This window comes from Gracilinanus agilis, chromosome 1, assembly GCF_016433145.1.
Source record: "Gracilinanus agilis isolate LMUSP501 chromosome 1, AgileGrace, whole genome shotgun sequence".
NCBI classification, from domain to species: domain Eukaryota; kingdom Metazoa; phylum Chordata; class Mammalia; order Didelphimorphia; family Didelphidae; genus Gracilinanus; species Gracilinanus agilis.
In genome coordinates, this window is record NC_058130.1 from 220,353,683 (window position 1) to 220,369,791 (window position 16,109).

At 38.4% G+C, this 16,109-nt stretch overlaps 1 protein-coding gene across 2 annotated transcripts in view; it reads left to right on the forward strand.

Annotated features, from left to right (window-relative positions):
• RAC1 (Rac family small GTPase 1) overlaps nucleotides 1–13,407 on the forward strand; it is a 75,928-nt gene extending 62,521 nt beyond the window's left edge. Inside the window, exons 4-7 of one of the 2 annotated variants that reach the window (XM_044660209.1) lie at nucleotides 8,348–8,404; nucleotides 10,319–10,381; nucleotides 11,311–11,470; nucleotides 11,693–13,407. In XM_044660209.1, the coding sequence (XP_044516144.1) occupies nucleotides 8,348–8,404; nucleotides 10,319–10,381; nucleotides 11,311–11,470; nucleotides 11,693–11,823 (411 nt within the window). In that variant the 3' untranslated portion in view covers nucleotides 11,824–13,407. The remainder of the gene's footprint in view (nucleotides 1–8,347; nucleotides 8,405–10,318; nucleotides 10,382–11,310; nucleotides 11,471–11,692) is intronic. The other variant, XM_044660215.1, reaches the window with a different exon arrangement.
• The last annotated feature ends 2,702 nt before the right edge of the window (nucleotides 13,408–16,109 follow it).

Below are 16,109 nucleotides of genomic sequence, written 5' to 3' on the forward strand. Positions count from 1 at the left end.
GTGGTTGCAGGCCCAGCTCTCTTGCCTTTCTGAATATCGTATTCCAAGCCTTGCGATCTTTTAGTGTGGAGGCTACCAGATCCTGTGTGATCCTGATTGGTGCTCCTTGATATTTGAATTGTTTCTTTCTGGCTTCTTGTAAGATTCTTTCCTTTGCTTGGAAACTCTTGAATTTTGCAATGATATTTCTGGGTGTTTTCCTTTCTTTATCGAATACCGCAGGTGTTCTATGAATCCTTTCAATGTCTATATTGCCCTCTTGTTGTAGGACTTCAGGGCAATTTTGCTGAATTATTTCTATTAGTATGGAGTCCAGGTTTCTATTAATTTCTGGTTTTTCTGGAAGACCAATTATTCTCAAATTGTCTCTTCTAGACCGGTTTTCTTGGTCTGTCACTCTCTCATTGAGATATTTCATGTTTCCTTCTATTTTTTCAGTCTTTTGACTTTGTTTTATTTGTTCTTGTTGTCTTGAGAGATCATTAGCTTCTAACTGCTCAATTCTAGCCTTTAGAGACTGGTTTTCAGCTATGATCTTTTGGTTTTCTTTTTCAATCTTGTTCAATTTGCTTATCAGTTCATTTGATTTTTGAGCCTCACTTTCCAATTGCAAGATTTTACCTTTTAAACTGTTATTTTCTTGGCAGATCTCTTCCATCTTCCTCAGAATCTCAGTTTTGAACTCTTCCATAGTTTGTGAGGAGTTTTCCTTATTTGAGGAGGGTCCGGATGCTTGTTTGTTTTCCTCCTCTGTTTGCTCGGTTGTCTGAATTTTCTCTGTGTAAAAGTTGTGGAGTGTTAAAGACTTCTTTTTCTTGTTGTTATTCTTTCTCTTCTGAGCTTCCTGAGACTGGGTAGCCATCATTAGCCCAGCAGCTTCTCAGGTTTATCCTTGTTCTCAGTGTCTGTCCGCGGTCTATTGGCTCCTGAGGTCTGAGTTCTGGTTTTTTCCAAGGTCAAGCCCCCTGCTGGACCCCCTTGCTTGATCCTCTGCTGGAGGTTCCTTTACAAATCTCAGGGCGCTGCTTCCACAGTTGTATACCCGTCCACGCTGGTTCCCCACTCAGGCTTTAGTTCCTGGTTGTGTCTGCCTCCACCCACGCCTCCACAGTGCCTGCGCTCTCAGCCCGCGCTCAGCGCCCTGCGTCTACTCTCTGCTCCCGCGCTCAGATTTCGCGTGCGTTCTTTAGCTTTTTGGGGTCCTAAATCTTGCTGCTCTCAGGAACAGGCCCTGGAGCTGCCAATGACTCAATGGGTGCCCCAAACTTGCTCTATTTCTTTTTAGCTGGCTGCGGCGCTATAGGTGTTGTGTGTGGAGGGGTTGGGGGTGGGGTGGTTGCTCAGCCTGCGATTTAGTGAGAGCTGTTTCACCCCTTTATAGCATGGAAATGCCTCGATTCCACTTACCTTCCACGCTGTGCCCTGTCCGTTCGTCTGGACTTGTTTTTATGTCCCCTTGAGGAGTTTTGTGTGTTTTGGTCAGGAGAGGTTAAGAGCTGCTTCTTACTCTGCCCCCATCTTAACCTGGAACTCTCTCATTTCTCTTTTAAACCACTCAGGAAGAGCATGCTGTGGTTCCATGTTCTCCAATTCCAAAGGGTCCTCTTCCCATTAAGTGTTGGATCACTGTCCTTCATTTTGCATTCTTTATTCATAGATGCTTGATTTGATTTACTAGATCTGAAGGTCTTATTTACTTCTATTACTGTTTTTTGTTTTGTTTTGTTTTGTTTTTTTGGTTACATTATCTGTGTTCAAGGTCTTTGAGATTTCTTCATAGGATCTTTGATGTTTTCAGTTGTTCTTCCCCCTCATCTTTTTCCATTTTTCTTTATTGCTCACTTTAACTTCCTCTCCTTATTGTGCTTTCATTGGGGGAATAAATCTTTACCTCCTCTCATTCTGGCAGTTTAATTTACCAGCCTAGATCTCCACCTCAAATTACTTTTAGGAAGTCTTTTTGAGGGAGACTTCAAGGGAGAACTGGCCCTAGGTGGATTCTCTGTCCTTCCCTTTATGAGCTTGATGGAGTACTCCACAGCTCCCTACATTCAATCTCCTGTCTTAGTGACCTGTCCCAACCTCTCCATTCCTTAGTTCATTGGCTTGGCACTGACAGTTCAGAGCCAGCTTTCCCTGGGATCAGTAGGTCAGATCTACCAGCTGTTTGGAGCTTTGCACCATTAGTGCTTCTGTGTTACAGCTTTTTGCAGGCTTTGCTAATGAAGTGCTGTGACCAAGATGACTATTCAGACTTGAACAAACTTTCACAGCCTGAAGCCAGAGGGGCTCTGGTCCTGGAAAGAAGAAGGTGGCAGACCAGGGGCAGGTTTTGATGCAAGACTTTGTTGTGTCCTTGAACTGCTAGAGGCTACTCAGGCCTTGATGTCAGTAGCATGGGGGTGAAGGAAGAATGCTGGGTGACTCAGGGACATTGAGCTTTCAGTTCCTGGGTTTTGAATTGTGTGGTTTATTTTGCTTTTTAACCTTCCTTTGGATTCTCGGTGTCATAAACTGTGAAGACAACTGGAGTTGATTTGGCACATAATTTTTATTGGGGAGGTTTGTGATGTCATAGGGATTGGAGAAAATGTCTAGTTCTCTAACTTTTGACCTTTTCAAAGCTTTTTCAGATATCTTATCAGTGAGTAGTATTAGTCCTACTTTACAAACGAGAAAACTAAAGGGCAGAGAGCAAGTAAGTGACTTATCATGGGTGACATAACAAGCAAGAATAAAAACTCAGGCCTTCTGAGCCCATTATGTGTTTAACTAGACCATGTTTAATGAGTCATAGATTTAAAGCTGGAAGGGATCTTAAAGGTCATCTAAGCCAAGGGTTCTTAATCTTTCTTTGTGTCATGAATCCCTTTTCCAGGCCAGGGAAACTCATAGACTTATATCAGAATAATGCTTTTAATGCATAAAATTTAACCAATTATATAGAAATACACTTATCAAAAATATTAAAAACTAGTTCATGGACTCTATGTTAAGAAGGCCTGATCTAGTCTAAGCCCCTAAGCTACCACACAGATGAGGTAATTGAGGCCTAGAGAGAAGAAAAGAGTTGTCCAATGTCACACAGGTAATAAATAGCAGAATCAAGGTTTGATCCTAGTTCTCTGACTCAGGGTATAGCCTTTCTCATGCTACCTGTTCTCTTGGTCTGTTTTGCTTTGCTACTTGCATAAATACCTAACATTTGCATGGTTCTCTTAACTTAACAGGATGCTTTACATATGTTATCTATTTCACCATGATATTTACTTTTTAGAATATTATTTCCAATCAAAACAATCCTGAGGTTTTACCTCACATTCAGCAAATTTATAAAGATGACAAAAAATGGAAATAGTGTTAGAGAGACAATGGAAGGTATAGATTTTAAAATTGACATTCAGTGCCTCCAAAGTATGATATTTATAAGGATTTATTAATATTAAATTAGAGTGCTAGAGAAACGCAGGGAACTTTTCTCACTCACTCCAGAGGCTCACCTCACCAGCACTGCTCACCACACCATCCATGTGCTAGAGAGCCAGAGAGGCGGAGCCAACCCAAATTAAATTCAGACAGTGTCACCCCTCATGAATACTCAAGGAAAAGGGAATTATGGGTAAATACAGAAAGGAAGTTTGGGTAATGTAGTTTCAAGGGTTCGAAATCTTCCAACTTTACAAAAGACAGATACACTGACATGATGGAGCTATAAATTATATCACCATTTCTGGAAAACAATTTAGTATTAAACTAGGAAAATGACAGGCAGTAGAGGGAGAGTCTGTAAGTAGCATTGGGAAGCAAGGAGCATTCCAACTCCAAGACCAGTTGAATGTGGGGATGTGAAAGAAGTATATATAGCTGGGGTGTTACATAGCTTCCTCTAGGTGGGAGTTATGGCTCAATGAGTGCCAAAAGAAAAGGAGGGAGGAAAAGATGGAAATAAGGAATTCTCTCAGATTTAAGCAGGGAGTTTCATAAGGCAAAATGGAAAGCATGGGGGATAGTAAGTGAGATGGGAAAGCTGATGGTAATGAAAGGGGGCAGCTGAGGATGGCAGAAAGAGGCAGTTTCTTTTTGGCCATTTGGGATTATCACATGGATGGGGACACCTAGGTGAGGTGAAAGTTTATTAGCCGTTGGGGAATTAATCAAGACATAGAATCAGTGCATGGGAGCAGATGAGCAGGATGTAATCACCTTGCCCTAATAAACTTATTTTAATGAGAACATAAATCATGTTTTATCTAAACCTTATATTCTATTTCTAGTGCAGTATTCTGCTCATGGTAGAGATGGGGCATAGTGTAAAGAATGCTGCATTTAGAATTCAGAAGGAATATTCTTCCACAGGTGGCTAGCCACAATGCTATAGAAACCTCAGAACAAGGGGGACAGTGGTCCAACTGTGGATGTCCTTGCACTGCAGAAACATCAGTTTATGCCTAAAGAGGGAGGCCAACACCTCCACCAGGGATAAGGAAGGCGGGGTGGGGAGCCCATGACAGAATTTTGGGGGTGAGGAGCAATAGGAGAAGAGGATCTTCTTTGGGCCTAGGAGGTACGTGAGGTGACTGCCCAGTCAATCCCAGGCAAAAAGTCTGTGGCTTCACTCTAGGTAAAACTCTTGCCAGAAGATCCAAATTTGCATTCTTGCTCTGCTCTTTCACAGGTGTTTAACTTTTGGGTGAGCTGCTTTACTATCTGGACTTCAGCTCCCTCTTCTGTAAAATGAGGTAGTTGAACCTAGATGATCCCTAAGATTCCTTTAAAATCCAAAATCTATGATCCTAAATATTTAATTTGAATGTTATAAAGGGATTCTGGCATTGCAGAGGTTGTTAAGCTAGGTCAGAGGTTCTTGACTTGGGATCTATGACCTAGTTTTTTATATTTTGATCACTATATTTCAAAGTTCTTTTGTAACCTCATGTATTTTAGCTTATGCATTTGAAACACCATTTTGTGAAGGGGTCTTTGGGCCTTACCAGAATGCCAAAGGTGGGGTCTATGACACAAAAATGTATCATGGATTAGATGTATCCCTTGGCTAGATGACTACTTTCTAAAGTTTTTTTAACTTTTAGTATGGAATCTGTACTAATCTTTTCTTTGTCTAGACTTTTGCTGAGACTTTGTTTTCTAGTCTTCTTAGTCATTTGCTTCTATCCAGTTTTCTAGTTTAATGAGTTTGTTTTCATGGTCCAATGTGAATTTTCATATTAAACCTATTTAGTTTAGAGCACTATGGGAAATGCAAAGGATTGTTTAGATAAGACATCTGGTACTGCCCTCATAGGGCTTACAATTTAACACATACCTTTCTTAAAAACTTTTGTTTTCCTATCCTATTTGCATTTACTATCTAATAGCATTTTCACAGTGTTCCTCTTTCCCAAAGAATCATGCTTATTATATTAAGAAAGATTGAGATAGAAGTTGGTTTTATAAGAGTAACCTCTCAAGAGGATGTTATCTGCTAAGTGGTAGTCTATTCTTAAAAACTGTCATTCTTGGTTTCCCTCCTGATTTTAGAAAACCTTGGTTGAAGCCATAAATATGATCTCAATTCTGAGAGTAACAATCAGCAGTGCTGATAATTTTATATTTCATATTTCCATAAAGTTAATCCATTTTATTTTTACATAAATTGTTTTCATACTATAATAAAGTAAAACAAATTAATGTCATTATTGTGTCTGATTGCCTTAAGTCAGTTGTCTCAAAAAGACTAGCCTAGCCTATGGGGCTCCCGCTTGGCAGACCCAAGATTCTAGTGTTCTCATGTCCTTTGAGAAAACACTACCTGAAGTCATAGGTAAAAAATGTTGGGACATTGGCCTCCTAATCCATCTGGAAAACAATTATTTTCCCCCAGCTGATGCTTACACCTTTGGAATGTGACCTTTCAAAGTAAACCATATTTTCTTAATTGCCTAGAGTGATCTAGGTAGTGTAAAGGCTAAAGAGAGTACTGATCCTGGAGTAAGGAAGACCTGAGTTCAAATGTAGCCTCAGATATTTACTAGCTGTGTGACTCTGGGCAAGTCACTTAATTTCTGTCTGCCTCAATTTCCTCAGTTACAAAATGGGATTGATAATAATAGTACCTACCTGTCAGGGTTGTTATGAGAATATTTGTGAAAAGTGTTTAGGATAGTGCCTAATACATAGTACATGCTTAATAAATGCTTGTTGTTTTTTTTTTTTGTTTTTGTTTTTGTTTCCCTATTTGTTGGTGGGCACATAGTAGGATTTTTGAGAGAAAGAAAAAACCTTATGAAGAAAATAAATTAATGTAAAAGCTAAAATAAATTTTATGTGGCTGATCTGGGACAGTTAGATAATTCTAAGACTTATATTATCCCTCAAATCTTTAAAAAAAATAACTCTTAGAAAACTAAAAGAGCAGGGGAAAATACTGGGTTGGCTAAAAAAGAATATTTACATCACAGAAGGCTAATTTACAATAAGCAATAAGAAAATTGTTCTCTTTTGTCTGTCTCCCTTTTTAAGGGATTCCACGAATGAGTCAGGGTTCTGTAAGGATTCTTGAATAGAAGGAATGAAAGAGCAGAGTTTAGCCAGAAATTCAGAGGTCAACAATACTCTTCAAACTTCTTCTGGAACAAGAGAATTTGCTAAGGTAAAAGATTCTCTTCCCAGAGAAATAACTTGAATCCACTGTAATAGGCATTGGAAATATGTCTTAATGTAAATGGTCTGTTTAGATTTTAAGAAGAGAGAGCTCCCACTGATAAGGACTTCCCTAGTAAAGTTTCTGTTAAAACAAAGGATGTAGAGTAGAATGTGTCAGGCTGTGATAAAAACCACTCTTTTCTTTTTTGTTCTGGTTCAGGAACATGTATGTGAAATGTCTTCCTGAATGTTGGATTTTTAACAACCCTGCTTTGTACTTAGTAGCACAAAGAGAGATTTGTCTTTTGCAAATGCCCCAACTTAGGATAAAATACTTTTTGAATATACCAATCACAAACAAACTAGATAAGGACATATATACAGATTGGTAAAATTCCTTAAACTTTCAGTTCATGGTGACTAATTCTGTTGTCATTTCCCCCTTCTCCCTGGAGGTGGCCTTCTGATTATTTGTAACTAGGAAATAGTTTGGTAAATAAGGTTGAATTCTTAGTGGGAAAAAAATGATTCATTTTCATTATTGCATTTCCTTTCTCTTCCTCCCCTACCCTCATTAAATTCAAAGCAGCTTTAGTTTAGAAGGTTCAAGGAATATGGTTGAAGAAGGTAGATAAAAGTGATATTAAGAGAATGAATGTCTGAAAAGACCCATCTTATAGTGACTCATCTTAAAACTAGGGTTTATGCTTATGTCACAGTACTTTGGCACATAATTTCAGGAAATTTTTTTTAGCCAAAGTCTTGAAAAAGAGAACTACAAGTGTCAAGAAAGGGAGTTCAGAGATCATCAGCCACTTCATTTTACAAATAAAGAAGTGGCCATCACATGAAAGTGCATTTGCCGTGTAGAGTCTGCCAGGCAGAGACCTTTATCAAGGGTTAGCTTGTGGCTGGGGCAAATGCATATCTTCATTAAAACAATATTGAAGAGCAGAATCTTGCTTCACTTTTCCCCTCCTTCATAGCTCACCTCCCTTATTTGTTCATCTTTTCAGTGTGACTACTTACTTTTTAAAGCTTTTTGTTATAGGCAGCTTGGTAGTGTGATGGATAAAGAACTGGACCTATAGTCCAGAAGACCTGAATTCAAATCCAGCCTCAGATGCTTACTAGCTATGTGGCCCTGGAAGGAAAATCATTTCTGTTTGCCTCAGTTTCCTTAACTGTTAAATGAGTAAAATAACAGTATCTACCTTGTAAGGAAGATCAAAAAAGGTATTTGTTAAAAGCACTTAACATAGTGCCTAGCACCTAGTTGATGCTATATAAATGTTGATTTCCTCCCTTCTCTCCTTTTATATCATAAGAGACACTATTGTATAGTTTAATGGGGGGTAGCCAGGATGGCCTCACTTTGAATCCTCCTTCTGCTATAAATGAACTGTAGGACCTTGGACAAGACACTTAAATTATCCCAGGCCACTCTTCTCAAACTGAGTCCATTTGGTGGAGGGAAATTCCACTAGAATTTATTTATCATGATGGAATCAGAGATTAAGGATCCCAGTCCACCCCCACCCCACCCCTCAAATTGACTTTGCCCAGTGGTTGGGAGATTCAAATCCAGTGTTTTTGGTATGGGAGAAATGAGGTCAGGAAAGAAAAGTTCTAAGAAGGAAAAACAGGTAAGAAATTTCCTTTAGTTTATTACTAAACTTAAACCAAATTCTCATGCTGTTATTAGGTTGGAGGCACGTATAGTAAGGATATACCCTCCAGGGTGAAAGACGAACCGATCGCCGTATGTAAAACTTTCAATCAATTTAAGTTTCAAGCTTTATCTTTTCCCTATTTCACTTAGTAGGATAGCTTCCTGAGCTTCAAAAACCCCTTGAGTGTTTTATATTTAATTCATTCAAGGGTTTATTGTTTTGGAAATGAAAAATCAACAGTACTAAAGCTTTTCTTGAAGAGTAATGATTTTCCAAATAATCATAATTAAAGCACTTGCAGCTTTAATTCCTTTATAATAAAAGAAATTATATTCAAAGAACTATTGAATAACCTGTATCTCCCATCCATTGAAGATTCTAATATGGGGATGGGTGGGAGGGAAGTATGAGGAATGACAAGTAACCCAAGTAAGCTGTGAAACTAAGATGGCCATAGATTTGGAAGAATGAAAAGCTCGGAGCATAACTCATATTAACACATTCTTGCTTTACCCCCCTTTCTCCTTTGGTGTCCTGGTTATGGTGATATATACTGGTCTGTCTATGAATGACATTGGGTGATGAGTGCTTAGCCATGCAGGTGTGGTAAGCTAACCTAACTCTGCTTTGAAATGATGCACAATCCACATGAATGCTGAAACACTGCTTGGATTCTTTGAGAGCTTGTGCATGCTCTGGTTTTTTTGGTTTCATTTTGTTTTGTTTTTAATGATTTACAGAAAACCATACTCGGATGAGATTTTCCTTTTCCTTTCAGGTACAAGATTTCAGTTGGATGGTTTTGAGAAATGGCTTTAGGAAAAGACTTTAATCAATTGAACTTTCATGCCATAATACTATTGACAGAATAGCACAGGGGCTTTTTTCTTCATGGTTCATTTAACTTAGAAATGTGGGTATTCATATAAATGGGCCATTTTAACTGGTATGGTCCCTGCCTATTTTAGAAGTTAAATAAATTTTTCTTATCACATTGTTTTTTGTTGGTTTTTTTTTTTTTATTCAGAGATAAAAAGTGCTTAAGAATGTAAGTTCTTCAAAGATCATTGATTGGTGCTTTTGGAGAGGTTTGTGACACAATGAATAAGATAGTGAAAGAAAATGCCAGAGTACCTAGGTAGTAGCACAGTGGATAGAGTACCAGATCTGGAGTCAGGAGAACCTAGGTTAAAAAACTAGCCTCAGATACTTCCCTGCTGTGTGTCATTGGGCAAGTCACTTAATCCCAATTGCCTAGCTCTTATCAAGAAGGTGAGGTTTGAAGAGGGAAAAAAAAAGCCATAACTTTCCCTTTACTCTCCCCCTTTGCCACCTCTGTACTTTATAGGACAAGATAGCCTTGATAATACACTCTGATTGCCCAGAAGAACTTTTAATTAGGCCAAAATCTGAAAACTAAATTTACCTAGCACGTGTGAGTGGAAGCTTAATACTATTTGTAGATGACAGCTGTATGATACCTTAAAGGGAACTAAAACTTAGAGAGAAACAGACTAGATTTCCTAGTCCTTAAAGAGTAAGTCGTACGAAGGACAATGCAATACTTTCCTATGGTATTCTTTCCCTTGTCCTTCATATTCTTAGCTGTTTGTTTTCAAAAATGATGGGTTGGTGTTGAGTTTCAGTTTGAAAGGACCTTTGGTTGTAACAGAATTCAGTGTTTATCCATGTGGTCCAGGGTATGAAAATGGCACACATGAAAAGTGGACTAAGGAGGTCCTTCTGCTGGGACCTCTTTGGTTTATCTTGGCCTCTCCAAAGGTTTATTTCTATCCTTTCTCCCCTCCTTTTAGGTTAATGAGTAATTTCATATATGTACAACGTTCCAGTTTATAAAACTTTACCAGAATACAAATGAATGGTACACACTGCAAACACAACTTCTACTGATTTGCTTTCTGCAGTATTAAAGAATTGTTCCTTGATTGTTTTTGTGACTTTTTTTCTAAACTTCTTTCCTTGTGTGTGTTTTTTTTTAATAGGATGTATTCTTAATTTGCTTTTCCCTTGTGAGTCCTGCATCATTTGAAAATGTCCGGGCAAAGGTAAGAAGGAAAGTTTAGATTAGTATTTTACCTTTGGAATTATTTTTAGCTACTAATAGTAATTTCAAGAAGAAATGCTTTTAAAACCTATATACCATTATGGATTATCAGATACTGGTTTGGTAGTCCTTTACACTAAGAGGAATGTTGTGTTTCATCATGAAGGAAGGCACCTGTGGGACTAATATAGCTCAAAGATTCACTTAAATGTGAAAGTTGTAAAAACCAGTGAACAGTCTGCTTGAAGAAATTCCCATTGAGAGAACTTAGTGGGGATGAGAAGTGTCCTTCCTCCATAGTAGAGAAAGAGAAATACAGGTTTCCAACTTTAGGAACTGGGAGTTGAGTTTCAATACCTTTGTATTGTACCTTACCTTAAAAAAATACATTGACCCTATAAAATGACTTACTGGCTATGTAGATGTGTGTTCCCCAACACTTAACAGGGGAACTAGTTTCCTTCCTGGAGTATCTCAGCCAGCAGCACACCTACCTAGATTTTGTTCAGTGATAGGTTCCCTCCTCTCTCACCCACCCAAATATTAAGAGTCATGTTTCTCTGACCTGCTGATAATCCCATAGAATCCTTTGTTTTATGAAGTTTTAAGAAAAATTAATTCCAGCAGAGTGTAATGTTCCTAATCTAGTTAAAATAGGGTCCTTTTTTCTTAACAAAAAAATCTATGATTTAAAGAGATGAATAAGGATTAGTCTTTTCTTTGTATGACAGACTACATCTTGTACATTTGTTATTCCTAGTAGTGACTTGTATGAAAGTTAGGGACAAAGCATTGGGTGGTGGTACAGCTTGTTAGCATTTGGAACCCTGGCTCTTGCATCAAGCAGCCATGCCAATTTAATGCCAGACTAAGGGGATTGGTGAACTCTGCGTAATGTAATTTTCATTTTTTTTTCTTCCAATTGTCTAGTGGTATCCTGAAGTGCGACATCATTGTCCCAACACTCCCATAATTCTAGTGGGCACCAAACTTGACCTTAGAGATGATAAAGACACAATTGAGAAACTAAAGGAGAAGAAGCTGACTCCAATTACCTACCCACAGGGCTTAGCCATGGCAAAGGAGATTGGTATGCAATCTTCACTGTTTACATTTTCTGGCTACCTTGTGCACAATTTCATTATAAATAGGGGGCTGGGAGAATTTATTTGCCTGATTGTAGCCAAATCACATTTTCCAATGTAGACATCAAATGACAAGCTTGTCGGTGTGCCTGTTGACATCATTAGAGTACATCAATCTTTAGCCAAAGAGTACTTTTCGTTGTTAACTTCTGGTGTTTCTTTATAAGGTGCTGTAAAATATCTGGAATGTTCAGCACTCACACAGCGAGGCCTCAAGACAGTGTTTGATGAAGCGATTAGAGCGGTTCTTTGCCCACCTCCCGTCAAGAAGAGGAAGAGAAAATGTCTGCTGTTGTAAATGTTACAGCCCTGCCCTATTCCCTTTTGAACCTTTGTAAGCTTTGCTTAAACAGTGGAGCCTTCACTCAATGCCAAGATTTTGTTATAAATTAGTTCCTTTCCATAAAACCTTCTGAACCAATCAATGATTTCACAGTTTTGTTTAAAGTGTTAGAGAATGATTTTTTTCACATTCTATTATTACAACTAAATCCTTAAAAAAAAAAAAAAGACAAACCTACTTAAAGCCTTATTTTTCAAAAGCCCTGTTCTTGCTCAGATTAAGTGTTGCCAAAATATCCACTGAACTAAAGTTGCATTGTTGTGCTATGAACACTAAGCACTAAACTGTGTTTTAAAGACGGTTGTCTTTAAGAAGACTGTTTAATTCTGATAGTAGGAAATGCAAAAACACTTTCTAACTCATTTTTCAGATATGTAAAACAGTACAGTATACTTATATAGTAAAAATGTTTGATGCATTGAATAATTTATCAGCCCATGTTCATTATATAACATTGTACTGTATATCAGACTGGAATGTGCATAACAAAACTAGAGTCTTTGGAGCGATCTTTTGCTTTCACAGTAAAGATTCTTTCAAGAATCAATCTCTTGCTGTGATTTCAAACAGAAGTCCCATGTGTTTTTGTTAGCGGAGTGTTCTCTTTAACAGCAATGTTTTGGGTTGGGTGATTTGAAATATCTGGTTTGACCAAGGAATAAAGACAGTATTTTGACATACTCTGGAACCTAGGATTAATTTACACTACATTGTATACTGAGGAGTGGAAAACTGAACAAATTTTGTCATGGGTAAAAAGTTAAAAAAGCAGAACAGTCACCATCTGTCAAATGCAGTAGATAAGAAAGGTTGATGTTCTAGGTAAGTGTTTTGTTTCTAAGCTTTTCCTTTTTCTTTTTTCCCTCCCCCCAAGTAGGGCATTCATTTCCTACAACTCTGAACTGGTCATTCCCACCGTTGTGAACTTAGTAAATGCTTTTTTCATCAAACCCTTTCTTACTGAGCAATATTACTCTACTTGTATTTTAAAATCTTTCTGATTATGTATTAGAACTTTGCATTTTTGTAGTTTTAGTAAAAGCGCATTCTTTTCATGTTACCTTTGTTCAAGCTACTACGAGCTTTCTTTAGTCTTCTAGTAACTAGGTGTAAAAATCATGTGATGCAGCTTTAAAAAACCTTTTTTTAAAAAAATATACTTTAGCTATTAAAAAATATGAACCTTCTTAAACATCACTGTATTGCCAGGTTACCAACACTGTAACACTACTAATGTTGACCCCGTTCTTGACCTCACTACATACATGTACACATGCTTTCCATTGCTTTTCCTAGTAACGTGACCTCAGGCCTGTGAGGTTGTCAGCTTAGTGCTAATGCTAACAATGTTCTGTACATCTTAAACACTGGCAAGAATACACAATATTGAACTACAACCTTTCAACCACTAGAACAAAATTTTGAAGATGCAAAAGTTGCAAAATTGTGGAGTGTTTTTACATTGATCTTTTGCTAATGCAATTAGCAGTATGTTTTGCATGTATGACTTAATAAATCCTTGAATCACGTTACTGGTAATGCTTGCATTTTTGAGAATTTTGTGAATGGTCTCTTAATAAATGTTCTTATTTGCCATTCTTTTGATAAACTGTGTTTTGGGGTTAAAGTTTCTGGAAATGTTAGCACTAGTTTTATGTTGCATATGGAGTGGTGAAGGAATATATACGTAAGATGGCTACAACGCACTCACATAACCATTTCGTGAAGTAGGTAGTGTGGAAATGTATGATCCTGTTTTCCAGGTGGCAATACTAGAGGCTCAGTCACTTGGATTTAAGCCCAAGTCTTAACATTCAAAATTCAGTGATCTTTCCATTGTATCCCTTAGTACTATTTCAGCAGAGAGAGTCAGTCCCTGGTACAAGGTCTTCTAGTCTAAAGCCAGAACAATTTTTTTTCTTAAATAAATACCCTCCCTGGGAACTAGGTTTGCTGGTCCCAATTTTTCAGAAGTGTGCCCGAATAGGAGCTCATAACGAATTCAGTAGTCACATTTTCATTTAAAATACTTAACACAGAAAAAGACTTCTCTGAGGCTTCCTCTTTACTTCTTGCTGGCCTGTTGTAGTTTAAGATTTTTCTTCATGTCGGAGCTAAATTGATGGCAGTAAGGGAAAAGAGGGTTGGGAAATTGCATTGTGTTTTTGGTTTAAAAAATATTTTCACAAGTATTTACATTCCCTGCACATCCACATCCAACAACTCGTCTTGCAGTCCTTACCACAAAACATACTTGTTTGCTTGAAAGGCAGACACCCTTATTTAAGCAACTGTCCTCGAGATTGAAAGTGTGGGAAAGGCATAAAAGAGAAGTGGCTGAAGACCCTTTTTGCACTATAGTCTCAGCCCAAGTTTTCCTGCTTTTTCATGAAATTTTAGATTCAGAGCCACAAGGGACCTTTAAGCTTCATTTTATAGATGAGGAAATGGAAGCCTAACAGTCAACTTGCCTTAGATACACATGTAAGTGGCGGAGAACACATTCTGACTCCATTGAACCACACTGTCTGAATCTGGAGGATTTTTTAAAAATACATTTAAAAATAGAAAACTAGGACCCTGCTGACCTTTTCCTGGCCTTTTTTCCATAGTTACTCTGAGAAACCAGAAATCCTTTGAGATACTCCATAGCAATTATAAGAATTTCCCAAAGCAGTCTCAGTTTTGGGAAAAGGGACGATATAAGCTACATTCAGTAAAGGCTGCTTATTTGCTGGGCACTGTTTAATATTGTCATTTATAACTGCTTTTCATACCCTTCCAGTCCTTAACCGTGAGTCTCTTTCATCAACCATCCCCTCATATTCCCGAGCTTCAGAACATTGCTGGAAAAATTTAAGGAACAATGCTAAAGTGTCCCAACACAAGAAGTTCTATTTTCATTTTCATATTCCAGTGATTTGCTACCACTCCAGTAGAACACTCATTTCACAGAGTGAACTGGTGAGCCACATATGAACTTACTTCTATACTACGTAGCACCTCTGTTGCATCATGTTGCATTCATCGTCAATTTCCTAATAATACGATTCACACTGCAGAATCAAGTGTTTTCTTTTATTACCTAGTATGACTTGGTCTCCTGCTTCTACTTGTTTCATTCTGCATCAGCCCATGCAAGCTGCTCAGGATTCTTCCTATTTTCCATTACATTCATATACCAGAATCTGTTCTGCCCTTGCCCAGTCAGTGGGTAGTGATTTTCCTTCCAGCTCTCGACTATAGAATACTTTTCTAAATAGTTTGGTTCAAATGGGATCTTTCCTCTATTTCTGACCCTTCTTGCTTAGTCGTATTTTCTAATATGGGTAGACCAGTTCACAGCTCCAGCCTGTTTTCTTGCTGGCCCCACGGGCCGTTTTCTGTAACAAACCTCTTTTCTCCATCTGTTGGTCCCTTTCCCCTCATCCTACAAAGCTGTTTGGGTTTGGCCTGTCCTTGAGGAATCCTTTTCTCAGCCCTGCTAGCCTCCTCCGTTCGAGTTGTTCCTAACGATTTCAGCCACGAGATCCAACGTTTTTTTCTAAGGCCTCATCCTTGACTAATACTGTTAACCACTATCACTCACCTCCGACTCCTGAAACTCCTTTGGCTTCCTGGGTACCGTTTTCTATGCTCCTTTAGCTTCCTTCAGCCCGTCTTTGCTAAGTCGTCTCCCTCCTACCACCTAAGCCTCGGTCGCTCCCATGGTCACTCCCAGGCAGTGTGATGTAATTAGATAAGACAATGGACTTGAAGTCAAGAATACCCGAGTTCCAATCCTGCCTCAAATTCTCTGCCTGTTTCTTCATCTATAAAATGTCGGCACTTGATGGCCCCTGTGACTTCCACTTCGATATCTATGCTCGTAAGCTGCTTCCCAGTGATTTTGTGCTTCTCGAGTTACCAGACTCAACTTCATGAACGCCAGTCCAACTTGACAAAGAACTCACTCCATCCTTTTCATCTAAGCCAGTGCGGTATAAGTGAGCAGATCAACACTGGACCTGGAGTCTGGAGAAGCTGGATTCAAATTCCACCTCTCATACTAAATATGACTGGGGGCTCATCACTTAACCTATCTGGGCCTCAGTTTTCTTTGTAAAATGAAGGTAATGAACTCTTCCAAGGTCTCCAGCCCCAAATTTATGATCCTTGTATAACATTACCTCCCAATTTTTATTGGAAAACATCTTATTCAGCCCAAGACTCGCCTACATATACAATATCAACAAATGGTC